Source organism: Bemisia tabaci, chromosome 7 (genome assembly GCF_918797505.1).
Source record: "Bemisia tabaci chromosome 7, PGI_BMITA_v3".
Taxonomy (NCBI): domain Eukaryota; kingdom Metazoa; phylum Arthropoda; class Insecta; order Hemiptera; family Aleyrodidae; genus Bemisia; species Bemisia tabaci.
In genome coordinates, this window is record NC_092799.1 from 51,214,306 (window position 1) to 51,232,198 (window position 17,893).

Consider the following 17,893-nt stretch of genomic DNA (forward strand, 5'->3'; position numbering starts at 1 on the left):
GAACGTGAACGTTTCCTTGTCGGTCGGGGAACGTCGATTTTCAATTCGCCAATGAACTCAAAACAAATCGTTCTTGTTACACTGATTACTGATAAGAACGGAAATTATCGTAGAGTCTAGTGATAAATTTTAAAGTGCCGTGTTATTTCACATCATCTCTTACGAAAAAGTAATCCAGTAGCTTTTAGCTAGTACATTAAATTCACTCACGAAGTATTTGTCCTTACTTTTCATCTTTGACTTTTGACTAAACACATCTTCTTTTCCAGTTTAAAACTTTGCTTTCGCAAAAGCAGAGATGGATGTAGAAGGAAAATACAACATCAAAAGCACTGGTGAGATTTTCTTGTTTTCATCTCCTGTGATCTAAAATTTTTAGAAAGTCCTCCTCCGCTCTTCCATCATTGACTGATGATCAACTACATCAAAACCCTCAGATAATATGCCTGAGCTCTTTACCTTCCAGTGCCCTCAGGTACCTAGGGCTTTTTACGATCTATCCTTTTTATAAAAATTGCTATGACATTTATCTACCCGTATGCATAGATGTCAACCTAATTCAAAATTTGCTTCTTGCCGGAGGATCTTAGAGTTCTCAAGTTTCAAGTCATGATATTCATCCTCTGGAGGAGGAAAGTTATCGTAGAATTTTATGTTTTCCTACTTTAGCAACAAATTTGTCATCATGCCTCTCATGACCTTGATTGGAGAATGTCTGTAGATGGTAGATCTTATGATAATTAGGCAAGATAAATCTGCCATAGTTCCTGTCAATGACAGGTACATGCAGCCATGGACGTAGAGCGGACGCATCGTATGTTGAGACAAATGTCAATCTCTGATAACCTCCGAATTAGCACCACTCAACAGGTTAATACATGGAGTTAGATGGCACCAAGTAGTGACCTAAACAACACCGTTGCCTACGAGAATGGAGAGGGCGTATCTGCATTCCTGTGATGTCACGCTAGTAGATGAAACTCGGCTGCAGTTTAACATGTGTTTTTATGGGAGAACGCCTGACGCGTGTTCCTTTCGAGCCGATATCTTCTTGGGGTTGATCTGATTCAAAAATTCATGAGAACCTTTTCGAAAGTGGATGACTTTTCCCTCCAGAAAACTAACTAATCTATTTATGACATTGTCTGCCAATCAAGGAAATGAAAGCTTAATACCGAAAATTGTTACTCCACTCAGATTCAAACGCGCCGCTCATGCAAGTTCGGCCATGGAGGGCCACTCTAATTGGTCCATGCAGTGATTGTCTCACTCATTGATGCACCGAAGACCTAAAGATGTTTGTTGTTTTCAGTAAATATCTACTAGCTTGACGTCACAAAAATTACTGGTTACGGGCTCTCCATTCTCGTAGGCAACGACAATACTTGACTTTTGTCTCAACATACAATGCGTCTGCTCTAGCTAGGGAAGTCCTGAATCCATTTTTATTCATAGTCTTATCCTCTTGTTGATTTTCCCTTTTTCAATTATCTGCAGGTGTGAAACGTCTGATGCGTGAATCCTCAGAATTGAAGGATAGAACGGATGAGTACTATGCTTACCCTCTTGAAGACAATCTGTTTGAGTGGCATTTCACTGTCCGTGGTCCTCCGGATAGTGACTTTGAGGGAGGTCTTTACCATGGAAGGATTCTACTGCCAATCGAATACCCAATGCAGCCTCCAAACATAATTCTGGTTACAGTAAGTATTTAAAGATTTATTCAAATTTCACCTGACTAAATTTCTGGTTGAAAGCAGGGGTGCAGAAATGCCCGATCTCGCGCCCAATTTTCTCACTCACTGAAAAACATCAATAGTTCTTCGCTCCTCTGACGTAAGGGCGTATCTCTATTTTCTAATGAGCCCCAGAGATTATCGAGTTATACGGAGAACAGGGCTCCTGTGGAAATCGAGATACGCCCATACGTCAGAGGAGCGACAAATTTAGGGAAGAGGATACTCATGTTGAAGGATATCGTTGAAAATTATTACGTTTTCAACATAGGTATTTTCACGAATTTTTCTACATTTCGGGGCCTTTCTATATTTTCAAGACCTTAACCATCTTTCATGTGATTGATACATTTTTTAAGAGATACCCTGTTAGGGCTTTGAATAAATGCAACAAATAAGATAAGATTACCCCTAGCAAAAAAACAGCATCCTAATGATGGGAGGATAGCATTTCGAGAGCTATATCCACTCTCAATACACCTGTGCATCGCGAAATGCACAGTTTATTTGCTTTTGGATCAATTCAACACAATAACCCACTGAAACGCATAAAACTTGTTAATTCGGGCATTGAAAAAAGAAAGAAAAAAAAGTCATCACTTTGGAAAGTGAGATGAAATTTTATGGAAAGGCAACCGGTAAAATGTGGAAAGTCTGCGGCCAGGCGCCTGAGAATGTGGAAGCTTGGAAAAGTCTGCACCCCTGGTTGAAAGATGCTGAAATTTCGTAATCGCAGATTCCGGGGGTATAGGAACTTGATGTAGCCTGTTCCTCATGTAAATGGGATATCTGTCAGCTAAATTACTAAGTAGGTGGCTTGATAAGATAGCTGTGATGATTAGTTGAGTTTGGTTTTCCCCACAAAGATATAAAATAGGGTTTTGAGAATGAAGTAGCTGCTTTATATTGAGGTGAAAATTCCTCGTCATAAGCTCAATCATAGATGGTAAGGAATTCCAAATGTCCGAAAAAAAAGAAGGAAAAAAACCCTAAAATATTTTAGGTACTGTAGGTACCTTGAAATATTGCAGACTGTAAGAGGTTTTTAAAAACAGGCAAGATCAAAAATATTCTAAGTACATCTCTAATGTTGAAATACGTAAGAAACTTTGTAGACCTCAGTTTTTTCTCCAACCTAAAGTTATATTTTAAAGTCTTGTACATTTTTCAAATTTTCAGTTTTTTTCTTCCTTTGTTGAGTCAGAAAAATCGGAAATTTCACTCTCAAAATCTTGTCAAAATCTTTAGAAATAAAATTTCCTCCATTCTAGACTTGAACAAGTATGTTACCCAAATTTGTGTATTTCCACTGATATAGTGCATGGTATGTAAAAGTCAGTATAGTAGTATTAATTGTAATCTAATTTTTTTTCCCTTTTAGCCAAATGGAAGGTTTGAAACAAACAAAAAAATCTGCCTTAGTATATCGGGTCACCACCCAGAAACATGGCAGCCATCGTGGTCCATTAGAACTGCTCTGTTAGCTATAATTGCATTCATGCCCACTCCCGGTAACGGAACAATAGGCTCACTCGATTATACAAAAGCAGAAAGGCAACGTCTTGCCCGCAAGTAAGTACCTAAAAATCCTCTTAATTTCAAAGCAGGGGTGCAAACAATGCCGGATCACGTGCCAACCCAGGCATGAAAAATGTGGAAATACCTGAAATTCGGGAAAGGGGAACTAATTAAAAAGGATCAAAAGTTTCACTCATTTTTGTCTCATTTCAGGTAGAAATCTATGATAGATACTAGTATGTTGCTGTGGACAATCTGAATACTTAAAGTGATTTGCATTAAAATGATTGCCTATAGTCATTTGTGTTTTTTTCACAAATTATTACAGGAAAGGAAAGCGCTAGTTGGTAAATTTCAATCGATCAAGCCTCAATTTTTGTTTCTACTCTTGATGAATTGATCTTTTTAAATTAGAAAAATACTCAAATGTGCATCAAAATTGATTGGAAATTTTTTAACAAGCAAAAAGAAGGTCATTTTTAGAGTATTTCCTGAAGGAAATACACTATTGCGTTCTCCCCTGATATCAGACCAAAATCACAGCACCTGCAAGTGCAGTCAAAAAAACTTGCCGGCACAAGAATGCCCAATATTGCCGCTGCAAAATTTTCAGGAGCATGGACCACGAGACAAAGTACGAACTTCAGCATTCTAATACATGTTTCTGAGCCAAAATTTCATGTAGAACATTATGCTTACAACGAAAATTACTGAAACCAACTCTTTACGAAGATATTTAATGATTCTTAATGCGTGAATTCATACCACCCGCTCATGAAAACTCAATGCTCTACGTGATTCACATCGCGCGCTAAACGTTATCATGACAGTCTCTGCGATATAAAAATCTGGCAACCTCAATCTTGACGCTTTGGCTCAGCTATAGCAAATTGCTTATAGTTTGAACAATACATGGTGGGAAATGAACATTGCTCGATTGAGAAGCTTGCTGAAACCGTTGTAGTGCGCGATTTGACTCACGTAAAGCTTTGAGTTTCTTGTGAGCGGGCAGTTCAAATTCCTCGCAACCAATGTGAAATAAAAACGTTAATATCTTCGGTAGGAGTTGGTTTCAGTAGTTTTTGTTGCGCAAATCGTGTTCTACGTGAAATTCTGGTTAAGAAACATGTATCAGAATGCCTAAATCCGTACCTTGTCTAGTGGTCCATTTTGAAAAGTCTTTCATTTCACTGTTTAAAAACTGTCATAAACCATGGACATACTTAGCTACAATATCATCGGTTAGGACCAAGCTTAACAGAAGTCCACAAAGTCGTGTGGGAAAAAATGAGTCAGTTTTAGTTCAGGTTCAGGATTCAATGAGCTGGGAATTTCCCTTATTAAAAATTCATAATCGAGAAAAAATATCTCAAAGGTAAAAATAGATATTAAAGTTTGTTCCTAACATGTTTGTTTTTGTCCTATGGAAGAAACACACTTTAAAACCTCATTTTCTCAGTTGGAACTTGATGTGACTTGGTGCATTTGTGTTAAAATCTGTTTGGAAGGTCATCTCAGCCACAGGTTTAATCATAGATGAATTTATAAAATTTAACTATGTCCTTAATATTTTTTCAGATCTCACAGTTGGGAATGTCCAGAGTGTGGTAAATTAAGTGACCTTCTCCCTCCCATAAATTCACCAAAGGCTCCACAAGCAAGTAGTGTTACCAAATGTGAGAAGACATCCTCAAATGAAGTGAGATTTCAAACTTTCTTATGCGTATTCTCTTTTTTCTAGCAGTGCGTCTATGCTGCTTGTAATAAGATGAAAATATGGACTTCATGAAGCAAAATTGATCCATCCACAAAGAGAGTTTTAAGAAACAATGTGCAGCGAGCTGCCCTAACCACTTCACTAATAAGGCGGGTCACCAATGCAATATTATGCCCTTCAGTGACCAGCTTTGTTGATGCAGTGACTGAGGCAGTTTACTGTTAGCACTTAGGTGCAGGGTTCAATTCTTAATAGGTAGTGACCAGTTTTTAAGGACTCTTTAAAATCGGTCATCACAAACCACGGTGTATGAAGTTATCCACCCTGGTAGTACATCCCATGGTTTCTTCCATCTTAAATTAATCAATTAGTGAGACTTACTTTTGCCCGACTGTAAACATGGATGAAACCAAGGTAGAAGAAATCATGTTATGCACCACCATGGTAAATGACATCATACACCGTGTTTTAGAAGGATGATATTTCCATTAATATTGTATGTGGCAAATTGATGTTTGGGCAAAGCAAAAAGAGCGTCTTATAATTTTTGCACTAATCTATAATCTGAAATCATCAAAACACAACCCTGTGATGAGTGCCACTGACCCATTCTGAAAAGAGAGGGGGAGAGAGAAAGAGAGAAGGGGAAAAGAAGGTCATTTGTCTGAAGTTTGAAAACATTGAGGGAACAAGGGATTCTCAAAACAAAATTCAAAGATCAATTTAAAAATAAAAAGGCTAAAAATTATCTGTATGAATCCTCATGATAAGAATCTGATTAATTAAATATTTTGGTCATCTCAATTTTTATGTCTAAAATGGCTTGTGTTCTATCATTTATTTATTTTCTTTTAAAAGGAAATACCGGAAAGCAGTAATGGAAAAATTGCACAAGAAAATCCCCAAAATGCCTCATTGCTTGTGGACACACCTGCCGAGGTTATTGCAAACATACCTACCAACGCAAGGGTACCATCACCTTGCATCAACAGTTTAAACAATAACTTTCAATCTGCAACATCCAGCACTCATCTTTCTAGTTTTTTAAATGTTGCCATGGCTGTGTGTATTCTAATAATAGCATTCCTAATTTACCGCAGGTTGTTTTTAGTATGAGTAGTTGTTCACTGTAATATTTTCTGCTTCTCTCATTCGACCCTTAGTCTTTGATCGAAGGCCTTGCGACTCAACTTTTCAAGATATGATGCATGCTCTCGTCAGAAATGAAGGAAATTATCATGCCTTGTGATGGGTTCTGGAAAAATAATTTTCACTTCCAAGAGGCTAATTCAATTTATTGCTACTTTAATGTCAGATAGAAATTACGCCTGGGCTGCTTTTAGCATAAATGCCCACAAATTTGAGGCAGTGACAACATAGTAGGCACAGGGGTGGGGATAATATCCAAAATTGTAACTTGCAGGTGATGGAAAATGTGAGGCACAGTCAGAAGTTTGTAGAAACACCAAAAAATGATAGTTTTGCATTTAAATCTCGGAACATCTTGGCATAAAGTTTTAGAAAAACGGGAATTGTAGTAAAAATGTTGAGGAAATTGAGGACTTAGCTGTGAACATGAAGTACCAAATAATTAAAAGCGGCTGACATCTTGCAAATCTCTGCCTCCTCAAGATGCTGTTTCGAGAATTAAGTTGGTGTCTGCAAAAAAACTGGTTTTAATTTGTGCAAAATCTCTTTCTCACCAGTAGTCTGTTGTTGGAAAGAACCAGTTTTACTGTGTAGTAATAGATTGTAGAATTTTGACTTACAGTGTTCATTTGTTGATGTTTTACAAATTATTCAACAAAGGAAATTGAAAGTTATAACTTCTTCCCCATTATTTGTCCTTGTTTTTCTAAAAAGATTGCCGTGGAAGTGAACGACAGTTTTTCCAGAGCACGTCTTTTTTCGTGTCTCTGTCATTTTGTTCGTTGGAATGATGAATTAGTTTTCCCGTTACTTCAAATAAATTTTCGAGACATGAGCCAAATGGTATCCATGAGGCACTTGTACGGTTGCAACTTTCACAGAGTTGGAAAGAGAATTTTTCTAAAGGCGCACCTGTAGATTCTGAGCAATTAAAGAGACCACCAAGTTAAAAAGTAATCAAAGGTCTCTTATCATGAACAATGATCACAACCGTCTTACAGCTCAGCTTGGATTAGAATAAGTAGTGTATGAACTATGTGTTCGCACAGATGACCCACACCATTTTGAAAATCTCTTTAATTTTAATTTCACTGAAAAGGTTGATCAAAAGTTTTAACAAAATCTTTATAATTCGATAGAAATGGATAAACTGTGGTCCCTTTGGTGCCTAAATCATACTTTTGAAAGTGGTCTGGTCGGCCTTAGCAACTCTATATTTTGAAGGTGTGCAGAAAATTCACTCATTTCTAGGAAAACAATTTCCTTTAATTTGAACTCTTAATAACCATTCATGACCTTAATAATTTGAAAAAATCCTTGGGCTCCTCGAATTTAGAAATATTGTGAGTCGGTTGCATGTTTCAAGACCAGATGTATAAAATATTGTTGGATTCTCAATGTTTTTGAATCTTACAATGCCGTCTGTCTTCAACATTCCTCATTCCACCAAGGAAAATTGCTCTGTGACACATTTTCTTTTTTACGAAAACAAACGTAGTTATAAATAGCAATCACATTAGTGTCAGTTGTAAGAATAGCTGTTAAGGCACAAACTGTTTTTTTACTTCATTAATTGATTTTGTTATTGTAACTATTTAGAATTAATTTCCGAAGTATTTTTACTGAAGGTTTTTACTTGTATCTTAGAGAACTTCTTAAAACTTTGTTCATTCAAACAAGTTAAGGCACTTTGTTTGACACAGAAAAAACAGGGTAATTTTTCTTCTCTGTTTCATATCAAACATACGTTTTGTTTTTCATATCGATTGAACTGCTGTCACAGGAAACAAAGCCTCATTCAGTAGAAGTATTCGCAGGTTCACAGATTTTTTTTTGTTTGGGAAAAAAAAAAAAAAAAAAAAAAAAAAACCATTACAAAAGGTGAAATTTGGCATGGAGGTTGCCCAGGCGAAAATGAGGACACATATTTTGTTAGCTAAATTTTGGAAATTTCAAGGGTACTTTCTGCACCATATTTTACAGTTACTTTGCGGGTAAACTTTGTCACCTTTACATATTTGATCTCTATAAAATAGGTGTTCAAGACATTGTGAGGGCTTATTTTGTGTCTGATCTTGAATTTTTCATCTGTAATTTAGAATAGTGGACTAAAAGTTCATTTTTCTCTTTAAATTTTCAAACTTCTTGTATCAATTAGATTCACTCTTGCCATCTTGCGATGTACAATACTCCCTGCTGGTAAAAGCCACACCAAATAAGTTTACGTACTTTTTGAGTAAGGTAAACGATCTGCCGTCTTGATTCTTGCATTTCCTTTCAATGCTCAACTGATGATAGCTGATCTTCTGTCTCTAGAAGTGCATTAATATGTTTGCATGAACTCCATGGCACTGTACCGTTTCGCTGTGATTTTCATAACTTTTGTATGTTTTCATGAATAGTTACTTTATAGTATTATCTTCCTAAATTTCCAAACGAAGAATAAATCAGGGAATTGTTTTGCACCAAGAAAGGAGAGACATATCGACAGTGTAAGTCGACAATCACATAACTCGTTTGCGGTGTCTGAAAATCTCCGCCTCTATGTTATTTTTTTAAAAGAGAACAAATTGACATCATTCCTTGAAGTTCATGCAAAATTTTCTTCATGCAGAGAAGAAAAATCACGGAAGTTTTAAAGAATTGCCGTTGAGTAGTTTTCCGTTTAAAAAATGAAGTATGACAAGAATCCGCGACGTTGCAAACCGAGATATGTGATTGCCGACTTACACCGTCGATATAGGTTAGGAGAACATGTTCCAGGTTTAAATTCCTTTTCTTGCATACTCATTCATTGATGAAACTTGCTTGGAAAATGAAACTTCGTATTCAAGAGACTGTTTGGATGGACAATAGTGGAAAGTTTGATACTTGCTACAAAAAGTGCAAAAACACCTTTGATATAATTGAGAGCAGTTTTGGTGAGTTATGCACCATATCCATCAAAGTTCACCATTTTTCGAAATTTTAAGTTCGTTTGGGAGATGGGAGAGTGATAAACGCGCATCAACAAGAGTGATACGGCAAAATTTAAGGAGCATTTTACAAAAAAATCACGTCATTTGTCCATAAATTTTTTTCCAAGCTAACTAATTTTGAGAGAGACAGATAGGGAGAATGAACTGTTGACCACTTCACAATCCGTCAAAAAATTTTATCATAAATTTCATCTTTATGTTAAGGTGGATCTTTAGCTTTTGCGCAATGCATCCTGGGTAAAATCTGTATGCTCATGCCAAATTTTAACCATTAGGTGAACTATTCTGGAAAAATCTAAATTTCAGTCTGCAGATAAATCATTGAAGAATGTTCGTACCAAAAATCACCCTCCAAAATCTCAAAATGAAGTCAAAAGTACTGTTTCCAATTAACCATTGATATCGATACATTGAAATTGGTTGCAAAATGGAAACAGTACTTTTGACTTAAAATCAAGATTTCGGAAGATGATTTTCAGCAGGAACATTCTTCTATGATTTATCTACAGACTGAAATTTAGATTTTCTCCAAATAATTCACCTTAAGGTTAAAATTTGAGGTATATAAATCGTACCTAGAATGCATCGTGCAAAAGCTGAAGATCCACCTTAATCTAATACTTTCTTTTCCTATTGTCAGCTGGTACAGCGCATAATTAATATTGAGTGAATTAAGCTTTTTTCAGAGGAAACTTGCTCAATGTTCCAGTTGACTTTTTTCTCCTGTTAAGAAAGTTATCAATTGATATGAATCACGTTTGTTTTTGTTTTTTTTTATTTACAATTAATGAGATGATCATTGATCACTACCAATTTTGTCAGTAACTTTAAGTTTTTCAATTTCATCTTATTTTTCAATTTTAGATGAACTTACTGATTCTGTATACTGAATGTTTTTTTTCTTCTTGCAAGTTGCTGCAATATTGTTCGAATATTAATGTTATCAGACCAATCCCATGAGTTTTTTTTTCATCATTTACGAAGCATCAATATACTTTAATCAGGATGAAATTTTAAGTAAGTGGGAGCAAAGAATTGGGATCAAAGTAATTTTTTTCTTTGTTTTTTTTGTCAAAGCCAACTAATTGATTAAGTATTGGAGATAGTTTCTTGAGTTTCAACCTGAAATTTCAACACTGAATAGTACCCAGAAATGGCTTTTTTGAAAATGAAATGACGGTAGGGGATGAATGTTGTACAATTTTTAAACATTGTAAACTTGTTGGTTCCCCTCTACTGAATGCGATCTGAATGAAAAAATTAAGTTTCTATTATCTACTGTTAAAATTCAACGCAGTTGAATTGCCTAGAGAAAAAATTCTTGCCTTTGAGGGGTGTTAAATAATTATGGTCCCTTTCCATCAAGGTCCCACAGAGGTAGAGGATAGTACTGCCGTACCAAGGAAGATTGATGTTTGAGCCTTTAGACATTACTTACAAAATTTTCTTTGAAAAATCACACATTTTTTGGTAAATATGTAAATACTTTTCTTCCTATTTTTTCGAGAGTTTTGTTCGTAATTTGTCATTATGAGATGCCTGAAAATTTCAAGGCAAATTATCCATAACTTCCTGAAAAATGAATATTTTCTAAGGGGAAATTTGACAGCATTTGAATGTTCATATGGCGTTTATCCTTAGCACGGCAGAGTAGGGCGAGATTATTCAATCTGGGGTCCAGTCATAAGTCATAATCAAACTGGCATTTAATGTGCTAAAAATTTTAAAAATCTTAAATTTTAGGTACGCTGACAGGGGAGGGAAAGAAAAATTAACTTCAGGTAGGAGCCCGAAATATTGTTTGTGGCAATTAAAGTCTAATTTAGAAGAAATAAGAACACAATTTGTACACAGCAGAGGTATCACATTAAATGCAACAATCTATTGCTGTGTTGAATGCTACATTTGGGAACTAATCCTGCTTGAATTTCTTGAGACATCAACATTTATTTTGGTGCAAATGATTTTTTAAACTTGTAGGCAGAGGCAATTATCACCCTCGTGGTATTGAACTTCAAATTCCTCAAGTTTGAGTAATTTAATGCAAGCACCAATTTCATACATAATTTTATTTACACAGTCAGATAAAACAATTTGTACAGGCATGAAAATTGAGGTAAAATTAAACTTAAAACTAGGTACAATAATTTTTGTGCCTGGAACTCAGAATGCAAGTTTTTTCATAAGTAAATACAGACTTTGATCCACCTCAAAACCATGCAAGTTGTTCGGATCACCTTGTAGCCGCATGAGTAAACCACCAAATGATACATAGGCTGCTAGTTTAGTTTTAGACGGTTCCTTTGAGCTATCTTCACCTTCTATCCTATAAATGGCACCATGCATTACATATTCAAAAGAATCCGCACGAGAGCCTTCCGTCTCCATTGGGTTCCAGTCACCGGTGTCAATATAACCATCCTCTCTGAGAGTTACCGCAAGAACCAGTCTGAACTTGTCTCCTAGTTCCATAGGGTACAGCCAAGTGTTGACGTCCAAGATGAGGTCCATTTTGAAAGATTCGCTCTCACAGTGGAGTCTGCTCACGCGATCAAACTGTTTACCACCTGGATCGATGTCTTTCACATTGAATATGTCCTCAAATAAAACTCCAGCCATTCCTGAAAAAATTGAAGATGCAATGAAGTTAAGTACAGTAACTTAATTGAATTGCATACTGCAAAAAGCAGGGTGTCTACTAGTTAAAAAAAAAACCAAAATTGGGGACTTCTTAGGGGTGTTTTTTGAAGAAAATCCGAAATTTTTTTCCTGGAATAATAAGAGAGAGGGAGCTGGTTAGAGTGTTAAAAGGCGTATTTTACACAACTTATTTTACAAGTCAAGTTGAACCGATAAAAAAATATGAAAAACCAAGCAAGGCTTCAGTTTTTTTTCGGCTGGCAGGAAAATTAGAAAATGCTGGTGTTTACGACGATTTTTGTCATTACTTGGGGACCTGAAAAAGAAAATAGGGGACTTTTGAGGACCGATAGACACCCTGCAAAAGGAACTGAGAGCATTCAAATGTCGCTAAGATTGTGCAACTTTTTTTTCTGTGCAGATAAAAACTGATCATCGAAACGAGTTTTATCTTTACTCCCAATAAACTATAAATTCAAGAAGAAAATTACCTTGTAACTTTAATTTTTAGCATAATGTCAGTGTTTAATTGCAAAGAATGTAAGTTGTACAATCCTAGCAACATTGGAATGCTCTTGATTCCTTTTTGCAAAATGCAGTCCGATTGATGGGCTTGGAGGACAAGATGCATAAGTGCAGTTTTTGCTGTTTCAAGAAATATATATACGTGTTTGAAGTTTAGAAATTATATCCATCCTCATGGCGGAAAGAAAGTTCAAACTGACTTTTCCATGCTTGAGAATTGGAATGCAGGAGCAAAATTTTCACAAAATATACATTAAGAATAGTTTTACTTGAAATCTTGAAATCATTAACATCGAAGTAAATTATTTTCGAAAAGAGCACTTATGTGCCTTGTCCTTCAAGCCCCTCGATTCCACTCAGGTTCGAAGTAATCTTGGGTTCATGTTTGAGTTTGCCTATCATAACACAATTGAAGGGTTTGGAGGACAAGGCGTCTGAGTGCAGTTTTTGAAAAAATTGAGATACTTTTTCATGAACTTAACTAAAATCGGTTTGAAAGTATATTCTGTGAGGAATTCAAAACTAAAATCCAAAAAGTCCACCTTCAAAGCTTCAATAAGTGAGTTCTAACTCATTTTCCGCCATGAGTCTCCATGTAATTTTGAAACTTAAAACACTTATTTCTAGAAATAGCAAAAACTGCACTTGTGCACCTTGTCCTCCAAGCCCCTTAAGGTGATTCGATGGACGCCATATTTTGTGTCAGAACGGCATGCGATATATCGCATCAATTGGTTCCATATTTTCAGCTCCTCGTCATTTTTCTCCTATTTTGAGATAGCACTTCTGTTGTCAGGAGTCTAAAGCACTCACTTACCAATTTTAACAAAGAAATTCAACGTAATAAAGGCGTGGTTTTTTCAGAGAGAAAACATCGCATTCGATACTGATATCGAAACTGCACTCGAATGCGATATTTTCTCTCTGAAAAAACCACGCCTTTATTACGTTGAATTTCTTTGTTAAAATTGGTAAGTGAGTGCTTTAGACTCCTGACAACAGAAGTGCGATCTCAAAATAGGAGAAAAATGACGAGTAGCTGAAAATATGGAACAAATTGATGCGATATAACGCATGCCGTTCTGACACAACATATGGCGTCCATCGAATCACCTTAATTTATTGCACCCAAGTGCACTGCAAGAATTAAACTGGAAAAAGAAAATTCTTGAAAATTTCTGCTTGTAGGTCTATACTATAAGTTAATGGCGAGGACAAAGAAAAATTATGAGAAAATTTATTTGGCAATTAGTCATCCCTCGATAAAAGGAAAAATGACAGGTCTGCAAGATTGAAACTCGTGGGTACAAAAAATACCCCATATTACAAACATTTTCGGACCCAAATATAACTACTTCCCTGTGTTAAAGAGTAAATAAATCACAAAATGCCACCACCTCTATTTCTCCTCTACGCTTTCCATTTCTCAGGTTTTAAACTCAAAATTTACCAATTGAAATTTTCAACCTTATCGATATGAATGATATGATTAAGGTATCATAAGCAAGTTTTAGCCTGTTGCCAACGGTTTTGCTACATACAACTGCGGCTTGATTGTTGAAATTTTTTGTTCGTCAGGACAACATAGATGATATATGTTAAAAGGCGGAGCGTGATTGGTCGGCTATGTCTTATCACTGCTTTGCCAAGCCTTTGTCAGGAGGAGTGGACAACATACTGTCGCAAACTTAAGAGGTGCCGTTAGCTTCTTGAGAGTTCAATCCGACATAGGCACGACAAAGCAGCAATAAAACATAGCCGACCAATCATGCTCCTTTTTAACCTATGTTATCTATGTCGTCCGGACAAACAAAAAATGTCAACAATCAGGCTGCAGGGCTTCAAGAGGGGCTAATTGCTGAATATGATTCCGAAATTCTGATAAAGGTTCTGCAATGATTTCTTGTGCGTGCTTTATAGGGAAGAAACATTGAAATGCCGAGACAGAGGAGATGCAGCTTGATTAATTACATTCATTGAGAGAAGTGGAAATCTGGGCAAGTTAACAATCATAAAATAACTTGACGAGCAAAAATTACAAGAATGAGAGCTGCCGCAGTAATTCCAATACCTCATAGAAAAATTTAAAACTTACCTAAAGCTGGAAAATATGCTTTTCAGCTGTAAATTTCTTGATCCGTGTGTTTTAGATTAAAACAATTTCATAACAAATTAACCTAACCTAGAAAATTCATGTGCGGTGCGACAGTGGAGAAAATAAAGAATACAGAGTTGTCTCTGATACAGAGGGTGGTGGCAAGGCAGCCATCTTGAAGATTGGCTTAGGTACGAGTGTATGTGTGCGCCGGGTGACCCTTTGACGAGCCGCGGAATGTTGCATCTGATCAATGAGTGCGAGAGAGATGGACGATTCCGAGGCGGCTTGGCAAAGCCGAGTGGTCTCCTTTGACGTGCCGCATCTGCCCAATGAGTGCGAGAGAGAGAGACGACAAAACAGCGTATCGACCAATCCAAGATGAGCCCTGCTCCCCGTTTACGGCCGTTCTTTCCCGGGCTCACGCTCGGAAAGCACTTGGGTGCTTTTGCCGGCAACGGAATTCCCCAGCGCACTACCACCGCGGACCAAATTACGAGGCCCAGCCTGTATTTTTGCGAGTGTGTGTGCGCGCCAGGTGTCCCTTTGACGAGCCGCGGAATGTTGCATCTGATCAATGAGTGCGAGAGAGATGGACGATTCCGAGGCGGCTTGGCAAAGCCGAGTGGTCTCCTTTGACGTGCCGCATCTGCCCAATGAGTGCGAGAGAGAGAGACGACAAAACAGCGTATCGACCAATCCAAGATGAGCCCTGCTCCCCGTTTACGGCCGTTCTTTCCCGGGCTCACGCTCGGAAAGCACTTGGGTGCTTTTGCCGGCAACGGAATTCCCCAGCGCACTACCACCGCGGACCAAATTACGAGGCCCAGCCTGTATTTTTGCGAGTGTGTGTGCGCGCCAGGTGTCCCTTTGACGAGCCGCGGAATGTTGCATCTGATCAATGAGTGCGAGAGAGATGGACGATTCCGAGGCGGCTTGGCAAAGCCGAGTGGTCTCCTTTGACGTGCCGCATCTGCCCAATGAGTGCGAGAGAGAGAGACGACAAAACAGCGTATCGACCAATCCAAGATGAGCCCTGCTCCCCGTTTACGGCCGTTCTTTCCCGGGCTCACGCTCGGAAAGCACTTGGGTGCTTTTGCCGGCAACGGAATTCCCCAGCGCACTACCACCGCGGACCAAATTACGAGGCCCAGCCTGTATTTTTGCGAGTGTGTGTGCGCGCCAGGTGTCCCTTTGACGAGCCGCGGAATGTTGCATCTGATCAATGAGTGCGAGAGAGATGGACGATTCCGAGGCGGCTTGGCAAAGCCGAGTGGTCTCCTTTGACGTGCCGCATCTGCCCAATGAGTGCGAGAGAGAGAGACGACAAAACAGCGTATCGACCAATCCAAGATGAGCCCTGCTCCCCGTTTACGGCCGTTCTTTCCCGGGCTCACGCTCGGAAAGCACTTGGGTGCTTTTGCCGGCAACGGAATTCCCCAGCGCACTACCACCGCGGACCAAATTACGAGGCCCAGCCTGTATTTTTGCGAGTGTGTGTGCGCGCCAGGTGTCCCTTTGACGAGCCGCGGAATGTTGCATCTGATCAATGAGTGCGAGAGAGATGGACGATTCCGAGGCGGCTTGGCAAAGCCGAGTGGTCTCCTTTGACGTGCCGCATCTGCCCAATGAGTGCGAGAGAGAGAGACGACAAAACAGCGTATCGACCAATCCAAGATGAGCCCTGCTCCCCGTTTACGGCCGTTCTTTCCCGGGCTCACGCTCGGAAAGCACTTGGGTGCTTTTGCCGGCAACGGAATTCCCCAGCGCACTACCACCGCGGACCAAATTACGAGGCCCAGCCTGTATTTTTGCGAGTGTGTGTGCGCGCCAGGTGTCCCTTTGACGAGCCGCGGAATGTTGCATCTGATCAATGAGTGCGAGAGAGATGGACGATTCCGAGGCGGCTTGGCAAAGCCGAGTGGTCTCCTTTGACGTGCCGCATCTGCCCAATGAGTGCGAGAGAGAGAGACGACAAAACAGCGTATCGACCAATCCAAGATGAGCCCTGCTCCCCGTTTACGGCCGTTCTTTCCCGGGCTCACGCTCGGAAAGCACTTGGGTGCTTTTGCCGGCAACGGAATTCCCCAGCGCACTACCACCGCGGACCAAATTACGAGGCCCAGCCTGTATTTTTGCGAGTGTGTGTGCGCGCCAGGTGTCCCTTTGACGAGCCGCGGAATGTTGCATCTGATCAATGAGTGCGAGAGAGATGGACGATTCCGAGGCGGCTTGGCAAAGCCGAGTGGTCTCCTTTGACGTGCCGCATCTGCCCAATGAGTGCGAGAGAGAGAGACGACAAAACAGCGTATCGACCAATCCAAGATGAGCCCTGCTCCCCGTTTACGGCCGTTCTTTCCCGGGCTCACGCTCGGAAAGCACTTGGGTGCTTTTGCCGGCAACGGAATTCCCCAGCGCACTACCACCGCGGACCAAATTACGAGGCCCAGCCTGTATTTTTGCGAGTGTGTGTGCGCGCCAGGTGTCCCTTTGACGAGCCGCGGAATGTTGCATCTGATCAATGAGTGCGAGAGAGATGGACGATTCCGAGGCGGCTTGGCAAAGCCGAGTGGTCTCCTTTGACGTGCCGCATCTGCCCAATGAGTGCGAGAGAGAGAGACGACAAAACAGCGTATCGACCAATCCAAGATGAGCCCTGCTCCCCGTTTACGGCCGTTCTTTCCCGGGCTCACGCTCGGAAAGCACTTGGGTGCTTTTGCCGGCAACGGAATTCCCCAGCGCACTACCACCGCGGACCAAATTACGAGGCCCAGCCTGTATTTTTGCGAGTGTGTGTGCGCGCCAGGTGTCCCTTTGACGAGCCGCGGAATGTTGCATCTGATCAATGAGTGCGAGAGAGATGGACGATTCCGAGGCGGCTTGGCAAAGCCGAGTGGTCTCCTTTGACGTGCCGCATCTGCCCAATGAGTGCGAGAGAGAGAGACGACAAAACAGCGTATCGACCAATCCAAGATGAGCCCTGCTCCCCGTTTACGGCCGTTCTTTCCCGGGCTCACGCTCGGAAAGCACTTGGGTGCTTTTGCCGGCAACGGAATTCCCCAGCGCACTACCACCGCGGACCAAATTACGAGGCCCAGCCTGTATTTTTGCGAGTGTGTGTGCGCGCCAGGTGTCCCTTTGACGAGCCGCGGAATGTTGCATCTGATCAATGAGTGCGAGAGAGATGGACGATTCCGAGGCGGCTTGGCAAAGCCGAGTGGTCTCCTTTGACGTGCCGCATCTGCCCAATGAGTGCGAGAGAGAGAGACGACAAAACAGCGTATCGACCAATCCAAGATGAGCCCTGCTCCCCGTTTACGGCCGTTCTTTCCCGGGCTCACGCTCGGAAAGCACTTGGGTGCTTTTGCCGGCAACGGAATTCCCCAGCGCACTACCACCGCGGACCAAATTACGAGGCCCAGCCTGTATTTTTGCGAGTGTGTGTGCGCGCCAGGTGTCCCTTTGACGAGCCGCGGAATGTTGCATCTGATCAATGAGTGCGAGAGAGATGGACGATTCCGAGGCGGCTTGGCAA

General features: G+C 40.1%; 2 protein-coding genes across 3 annotated transcripts; one reads left to right on the plus strand and one right to left on the minus strand.

The window, feature by feature from the left end:
• The first annotated feature begins 62 nt into the window (after window positions 1-62).
• LOC109039346 (ubiquitin-conjugating enzyme E2 J1) lies at window positions 63-10,050 on the plus strand. The gene is made up of 5 exons (XM_019054790.2): window positions 63-335; window positions 1,498-1,703; window positions 3,118-3,308; window positions 4,833-4,953; window positions 5,830-10,050. Exons 1-5 carry the CDS (start codon window positions 299-301, stop codon window positions 6,085-6,087), a joined length of 813 nt encoding a protein of 270 aa, XP_018910335.2. The 5' UTR covers window positions 63-298; the 3' UTR covers window positions 6,088-10,050.
• Window positions 10,051-11,152: 1,102 nt separating this feature from the next.
• On the minus strand, window positions 11,153-14,498 carry LOC109039389 (DNA-directed RNA polymerases I, II, and III subunit RPABC3-like). 2 transcript variants are annotated; one of them, XM_072302756.1, is made up of 3 exons: window positions 14,429-14,462; window positions 14,359-14,395; window positions 11,153-11,719 (listed from the first exon to the last, which is right to left on the minus strand). In XM_072302756.1, the coding sequence occupies exon 3, from the start codon at window positions 11,715-11,717 to the stop codon at window positions 11,262-11,264; it is 456 nt and encodes a 151-aa protein (XP_072158857.1). In that variant the 5' UTR covers window positions 11,718-11,719; window positions 14,359-14,395; window positions 14,429-14,462; the 3' UTR covers window positions 11,153-11,261. The 2 variants fall into 2 exon arrangements, with proteins under 2 accessions (XP_072158857.1, XP_072158856.1); XM_072302755.1 differs by having other exon boundaries at window positions 14,359-14,498.
• Window positions 14,499-17,893: the final 3,395 nt, after the last annotated feature.